Source organism: Bidens hawaiensis, unplaced genomic scaffold (assembly GCF_021521415.1).
Source record: "Bidens hawaiensis isolate Kalapana, Puna unplaced genomic scaffold, B.hawaiensis_p1.1 tig00014475_1, whole genome shotgun sequence".
In the NCBI taxonomy this organism is placed as follows: domain Eukaryota; kingdom Viridiplantae; phylum Streptophyta; class Magnoliopsida; order Asterales; family Asteraceae; genus Bidens; species Bidens hawaiensis.
The window spans coordinates 442,509-450,468 of NW_027492262.1; the positions used below are offsets into that span (position 1 = coordinate 442,509).

The 7,960-nt window shown below is 33.1% G+C and overlaps 1 protein-coding gene across 1 annotated transcript; it reads right to left on the reverse strand.

The window, feature by feature from the left end:
• Nucleotides 1–5,223: 5,223 nt before the first annotated feature.
• LOC143546877 (phylloplanin-like) lies at nucleotides 5,224–6,027 on the reverse strand. The gene is made up of 2 exons (XM_077038435.1): nucleotides 5,865–6,027; nucleotides 5,224–5,507 (listed from the first exon to the last, which is right to left on the reverse strand). The coding sequence occupies exons 1-2, from the start codon at nucleotides 6,025–6,027 to the stop codon at nucleotides 5,224–5,226; spliced, it is 447 nt and encodes a 148-aa protein (XP_076894550.1).
• Nucleotides 6,028–7,960: the final 1,933 nt, after the last annotated feature.

Genomic DNA, 7,960 nt, shown 5'->3' on the forward strand with positions numbered 1-7,960 from the left:
AACCAAGGATGTTTCTTATTAATGTTTATTTATGCACTTTATTTGTTTCTTATTAATGTTTCTTGTTATATTTGTATTTGTAGTTACATGAATTATGATTTTTAATTGTATAATTATGCATTTGTACGTAGAAATGGCAGATTCAAATATAGTGAGAGGAGTTACTCGGAGCAAGCATACTTGGACAAATGATGAAGATGCAAAGCTAATTGATGCATTAATGGAGATACATGCATCCGGAAAGTATGCTGGTGCTGACAATGGATTCAAACCAGGTTATTTAAATGGTGTTCAACAATTGCTAGATGTAAGTCTTCCTAACTCTGGCCTCAAAGCAGAACCACATATAAAGTCTAGGATGAAGACATGGAAGACACACTTTAGCATTGTATATGATATGGTGCATACAAGTGGGTTTGGTTGGGATGAACAAAAATGTTGTATTATTGCCGATGATAGTGTTTGGAATGAATACGTGAAGGTATATTCTAAAAAATATATTTTTTAGATTTTAAAATTATAGTCTAATTTATTTGTAATTGTCTTGTAGTCTCACAAAGGTGCTGTGAATTTTCGTGACAAGTCATTTCCTTTCTATGACAAATTGTGTTCGGTAAGGATAGAGCTACTGGTAGTAAAGCAGTTGACCTTGGAGAAGAAGATGTTGTTCAAGAGACGCAAAAAAGCTCACCTGTTGATATTGAAGACTTTGATTTTGTTGATGAAGCCGTTCCAAATGTTGATAGATCTGAAGGACAAACAGGAAGTGTAACAAGCAAGCGCAAAAGAGGTAGAAGCACGGATGCAGATGAGATATATCGAGAGTCTTGCAAAGATATCAAGGAAGTTTTGCTTCGATTTGGGGAGATGGTGGGTGAACAACTTAGCAAAGAAGGTATGGAGGCTCGTGAAATCTATGAAAAGGTTAGTGATGAGTTGAAAGCTTTACCAGGTATCACTACGAAAAAACGGTTCAAAGCAGCTCATTTGATTGGTAAAGATGTGGATCTAGGACGTTCTTTTCTTGCGTTGACAATAGAAGAGAAAATTGAGATGGTCGAGTTGTATACCGATGGTTCAATGGGATAGTTGTGTATGGTTGAAGTATGTTTTGTATGTGAATTGGTTTTAACTATGGTTGATGTTTTTTGCTTAAAAACTATGTTTTGTATGTGAATTGGTTTGATCAATGCATATTTTGGTTGGAATTTATGCATCTTTTTATATGTTTTTTATTTTTTAATAAATATTTGTTATGAAAAAAATACTTGTGCTAATGATAAAGTTGATATAATTCTCTGTTTATTTCCTATGTACCAAACAAGAGAAATGATTCTCAGCTATATTTCTCTACTGAAATCTCTGTACTACCAAACAGAACAGTCAATTCTCATTCTCCAGACCAATTCCCTTTCTCTGCAATTCCATTTCTCTATTCCATTTCTCTGCAATTCCATTCTCTGTACCAAACACCCCCTTAGAGTTTTTAATGAAAATTGAGTTTTTAAATGATACCAACTATATATATATATATATATATATATAGACTAAGTATAAAATGAAAACCCATTTGAGTTGTGAAAACTCTAGAAACCCATTCTCAAGCACATGTTTTTAATTAATGTTTAAATCTTGTGGTCCACAATTAAAGTGAATAAAAAATATAAATATAAATATAACTTTTTCTCTCTCTTGAAAACGTATATAAAAATTAGTAAAAAAATGTTAAAAAATAGCAAAACATTTTTTTTTTGATGTTTCGATGTTTTGTATTAAATGTTACAATATATATTACATGTAACAAAAAAAAAACGATGTTACATTGGGTTTTCGCGGGTTTTCACAACTCAAATGAGTTTTCATTTTAACCTTACCATATATATATATATATATATATATTTATATATCCTCCCTCCCTCTCACACTCTCTCCTCCCTAACGCCGGCGGCCATATTTCTGCAAAAGAGGATCAGCTGTTGTTCCGTTGTTCGGGTCAATAAAAGACCCAGATCCGAGAAGTGGGTCGGGTGTCTCTTTGTCTACCAAAATCAACTTGGTTTCTGTCTCCGACTAGGGTTAATGGCTCCATCTTTATCTTCTCCATAACTAGCCAACATCTCTTTTAAAACGGGTTATAACTTTCTTTTACTTTTAAAATTTTACATTCATTTTTTACTTTTAACCCCTATATTTTTATCTTTTACTCTTAACCTCTATGTTTTTCATCTTTTACCTGTTTGCCACAAATCATTTTACACTTTATATTTAGCTTTGGCCCCCAATCTTTTTCATCTTTTACAAGTTTTTTGTTCAATGTTTCGGTCTAAATTTTGTGAGTTCACACGCTGTAAAGCGCAAGCATGGTCGACATTTTAAGTCTATTTCCCATTTTAACAGCTTCGTCGCAACATGCCGGCTCTAAGTCGACTTTTAATCTTTTTCTATATTTTACATATCGTTCTAATTATACACAAGTTACCATAATTATAAATAATAGTTACTCCTACGTAATTTATTATTATACTATGCAAAAAAAACGATGTTTATAAACAGGAGTCTCCTTTAGGATGAAGACCATCTTATAAATAAAATTTTCATGTTATGAAACCTTTTTTATAATTTTGGCCGAAGATCCTCGGGTCCACAAGAGAGATAAAGTACTCACATCTAGGGCTGTAAACGAACCGAACGAACACGAAAAAGGCCTTGTTCATGTTCATTCGTTAAGAAAATAATGTGTTCACGAACGGTTCATGAACACTTACCGAACAAGATTTTATGTTCGTGTTCGTTCATTAAGGAAATTAATGTGTTCACGAACGGTTCACGAACACAAATAAAATTTGCAGAGCCTAGAGATTGAGATCGATGTATTCATCAATGTGAATAATAAAAGCCTGTAAACGAATTGAATGAACATGAACAAGGGCATGTTCGTCTTCGTTCATTTAACTTTAAAAGAACACAGACACTTAATCAAACAAATATTTATGTTCATGTTCGTTTATTTAAAAATAGCATTTGTGTTCGTTTGTTTAAAATCTAAACAAACATAACTGAACACAGATAAACGAACATGTATGAACAAATGTAAATGAACACAAATTATAAACGAACTTAAATGAACACAAAGTCAAAAATATAAAACCTTTAAGTAAATTACCTATCAAGATAATATTTAGTTATTTTCTATTAATACATAAACGAACGTAAATAACTAGACATAAACAAACATAAATGAACGTTCATGAACATAAATGAACGAACGGAACATGTGTTCATGTTCGTTTGTTTAATTAAATGAACACAAATATTTTGTTCACGTTCGTTCGTTTATTAAATAAACGAACATAAACGAACTTCCCGCCGAACGGTTCACGAATATTTCACAAACGTTCGGTTCATTTACAGGCATAAGTCACATCTTTAAGATTAAAAGCGTGGTCCAAACTCTTAGTTATATTTTTGGAAGTTTAAAATGATTAGTGCGGGTAGCTTTTATTATTCTTCACATGTAAACGAATTTGTAGTTTACAAGTGGGAGTTTCCCAAATTCTATAACTATAGTCGTTTATAAGTGTCGGTTTGTTCGTTTACTTTTCAAAGACTACTACGAGTTACAAGGGTCTAGGTCATTTTATGTCATATCTTAATATTCATATACCTTGCATGGCTTACGAGCTTTTTTTTAACTAAAATGGGGTTTGGGTAAAAAGTATTTACCACTGTGGGGATTTTGAAAGTTATTTATCAAAATAGATTTTTATTTATAATTTATTTGTTTTCTTATTAATATAATACTCAGTTAACTAATTAACCAATTATTTCATAAATAAAATCAAACTCTCTGACTATTATTGCTGTTCAAATTGACGGATTATTCTTCAACTCTGCAAACTATTTTGGTTGTTTTAGTCGAACAATAATAATAATAATAATAATAATAATAATAATAATAATAATTATTATTATTATTATATTCATAAAAAGATGCAACATGTTCTGCAGGTCTTTTTCTTCTTTACAAATGTTGGCTCAAATACACAATTCAAAAGCACAAAATCATGAACTAGCATTAGTAACTAATGTTTGATTATATGCATGCATCAAACGAACACTAATTTTACAAAACCCAGATCGTTAATCAAAGGGAATGAATATTAACAAACTTGATTATGAGGTGAATTCACATATTATTAATCAAATTGAATGAATATTCTTAAATTCAGACAAACTAGCAGATCCGGGCGCTTTCCCTTTTATCGATTTTTCAAAGGAAACCGCCCAACCATCGCTCTTGTCTTCTTAACAACCATCAATTTTATGTTATGATATGCAGCAGCGCTTGAGATGGTATTTGTTGAGGATGATGATGCTGCCGTCACTGTTAGTTAGGTTGATGGTGGACGACCGCATATGCCTAATGAACCCGCTGTTGCAATTTACGAACCTGTTGTTGCAGACCCATTGCTGCTCAACCGATCAAAGAAGTTCAACCTTTTGGTGATCGGTTTAGGAGAAAGGGATCGCCGAATAAAAAACCAGTCGCCGGAATTCAGTGGCCGGCGAATTGAAGAAGACGAGGGGTAGAGTTGATGAGAGTGGTGTGGGGCCTTTTATAAGACGATATATTTTTTATTTTAATTTCAAACCTATTTTGATAAATAAGTTTCAAAATCCCTATATTGGTACATACTTTTTACCTAAACCCCATTTTGGTAAAAAAACTCCATGGCTTACACTAATTTGGAACATATATAGCGTAGGGAATTACTTTTTTATTAAAAATTTATAATAAAATAATCACCATACTCTCATTATTAACATGAGAAAATTAGTAGCAGCCATATTCGTTTTTATAGGTTTCAGTTTGTTTGACCGTCATATATGTTTATAGGTTGCACTTTTATTATTCAAACATGTGCTATGGTCTAGGTTAGTTTATGACATATCTTAAAATTCATATACCTTGAATAGTTTACACAAATTTATAACATGCATAAGTACTTTTATGTGTTTGTATAATCGGTTGATAGAAGGTTTTGCATTTAAAAATACAAGTATAGAGCTGCCGGAATCACTAAATTCCAATAGGTTGCAATACATGTATCTTACTTAATTAAGATTCATATGTTGACGGACACATATTACTTCAAGCAAAGCAATATAGATATTATTGACTTTCTTAATTTATTCATACATTATAGAGAACTGTTGGAATCACTAAATTCGAACAAGTTGCAATACAGATGGGATAAGGCTAGTAATGTTCAAAACTCCAAGAACTGTGCTCCCCACAAGTTGTAGCGGCCCTTGAAGAGTACCGGTCAAAGGTAAAGTTTCGTTACAAGTGGCGAGTGGTGTTGCAACAATAACCCTACAAGATGATGATAAAAGGGCGCCGAGATTAACTTGAGACGGAGTGACAAAGATGTTGAATCCTCCTATAGCATTTGTTACAGCCGAGGCTATTGTATTTCTGCCGCATGATAATTGGACTAGAGCATCTGTGAACACAGAAATATATAGAAGTCACAAACATGTAACCATATTGAATTCTTACTTGTTTCAATATTCATTGAGCATAACTGCTGGTTAAGTAATAACTTATTTGTGACCAGTTATTATTCAAATCAACATAACGAGTTTAATAGGATGTTGTACTTAAATAATTACAGATCAGTACTATTTCATACTTTTTTTTTAATTTTAAATATTTTAATTAAATTTCAATGCTTAGATTACATCGAAACAGAAGGCAAGCGAGCAACAAGCTTCTCTTCTGTTTTTCGGGACACAGTACACAAACCGTTATTGTGATCACAAGAGTATGAACAGTAAATTTGGAATAATGGTGTTCTTACTTGGGAAAGGAGGGGCTGTGGTTGTGGCGTTGATCGAACAGGACACAATTCCACTTACATTAAACACGGCGGTAAGAAGCGGTGGAAGCCCTTGAGCTTCAGCTTGTGCTTCAGCAAAAACAACAACCAAAATGGTGATTAAGATGATAGATATCTTTGCCATTTGATGCAAATTTGTTCTTACAGTCAAGGGCTTGATGAAATGTTAATCTTGGAAGTTGTCTATTTATAAGGGAAGTTAAAGCTCAAAGTATTAATGGTTGTCAAATAAATGAGGACTTTTGTGAATCAACCTCCCAATGTGTTCGACTTTCAAACGTTGTCATGCCAAGTTGTAGTAACGCATGCTTGCTGGACACTTATTGAGGTAAAATTCTAGTTACATATAGCGTTTAAGCGTATCGTGTGTGGGTGTGTAATTAGCAAGTTTGGTGCGCATAGGAGTTTGTACATCGTGCTACTTGAATATTTTTTCTAAATTTTTTACTTTTCATCTTTAACTTCTACCCCATGTAATTTTCATCCTTTACTCTTAATCCCTATGCTTTTAATCTTTTACTAATTTGTCACAAATCATTTTGCGTTTTTAACCCAACACTTACCCACCTTTAGCTTTGGTCCTATATCCATTTCATCTTTTACAAGTTTGAGTTCACACGCTCCAAAGCGCATGTATGGTTCGACATTATCCATTTTCCATGTTTAACACCTTCGTCGCAGAGCGCTGGTTCTAAGTTGACTTTGTAATTCTTTTCTATATTTTACTTTTCGATCTAATTATATATAACTTACCATAATTATAACTAATAGCCACTCTTACGTAATTTAATATTATACTATACAAAAAAACTATGTTCATATAAACAATAGTCTAGACTCGTTTAAGATGAAGACCATCTTATATATAAATTTTTCGTGTTATAAAACCGTTTAGGATGAAGACCATCTTATATATAAATTTTTCATGTTATAAAACCATTTTAATAAGGCGGAAGTCCTCCAGGCCAAAGGAGAGATAAAGTACTCACATCTTCAAGCTAGGTTAAAAGCGTGGTCCATACTCTTAGTTATATTTTCGACGGTTTAAAAAGCTATACACTTATTGTGTGGTTTCTTTTCTTTGCCTATTTACCAAGATATAATTATCGTGTTTTGTCAACTAGCATTAACTTATTTACATTACTCGTGTTTTTCCTTCATAATTACAAAGTTGCACTAGTATGAACTTTCCATAAGTAAGGGCGGGTTTGTCATATGGAGTTAATGAGTCAAGACGACTTCGAGCTCTCCTATGCTTGAGCTTGATTAGCCTATCTCTATGTTTAAGTTCTCTTAATTATATGTATTAGTATATAGACTACAATATACAAAGTTTAAGCTCACAATTAGTGACCTCACCCGGGTGGTGGCTCGTACATATAATTGACCTAAGCTTACAAACGAAGCCCTAGTCTTCTAATTATAGTCCCTTTAGCTAGCCTTATTTTTCAAGCAAACCACCTCTTGATGAAGAACCCTTACCTTCACCATTCACCAAGTTAAGTTTCGCACATTTGCAAGCGAAACTTATACATTCGCATATTAGCAAGTGAAGTTTCGCCACGCAAAACTCAAGAATCGCCACATATTACGTACTTTCGGTCATTATGTAACAAAGGCATAAACCCAAGTTATATGTATATATAGCAAGCATTAACTTATACTACAACTTGCACGCCCACAATATGTAGAATGGCTCTTTTAAATCGGTTAAAACAAAATCTATCGTCTCAATCGCGGTACGCTAGAGTCACAGACCCACTCAGTGGTGGTTCTTAACTTGGGTCAGGCCGGGCCTTGGCCCATCCAGCTTTTTTGATCAACAGGGTAATTTTTTTGAAAAAATCAACAAAAATTTATATGTATTGACTCCGACCCATCCAGGTTATTTGTTCAACATCCACCACTAGATCCACCAAATTCACACTTCCATCACATCTTTATTGTGGTCTGGTAACAAGAAGTTAGGGTGGTGGGCCGAAACAACAAAAACTTATAAAAACTCGTAACACTTTTATTATCTTTCTTTAGTCATACATGATATAGAACTATTGGAA

Bases quoted from the DNA above. Each gene is read 5' to 3' on its own strand.
- LOC143546877 (XM_077038435.1), bottom strand. From the start codon at position 6,027: ATGGCAAAGATATCTATCATCTTAATCACCATTTTGGTTGTTGTTTTT. The intron at 5,508-5,864 runs GTAAGAACACCA...CTGTGTTCACAG, and splicing joins CACAGCCCCTCCTTTCCCAA to ATGCTCTAGTCCAATTATCA.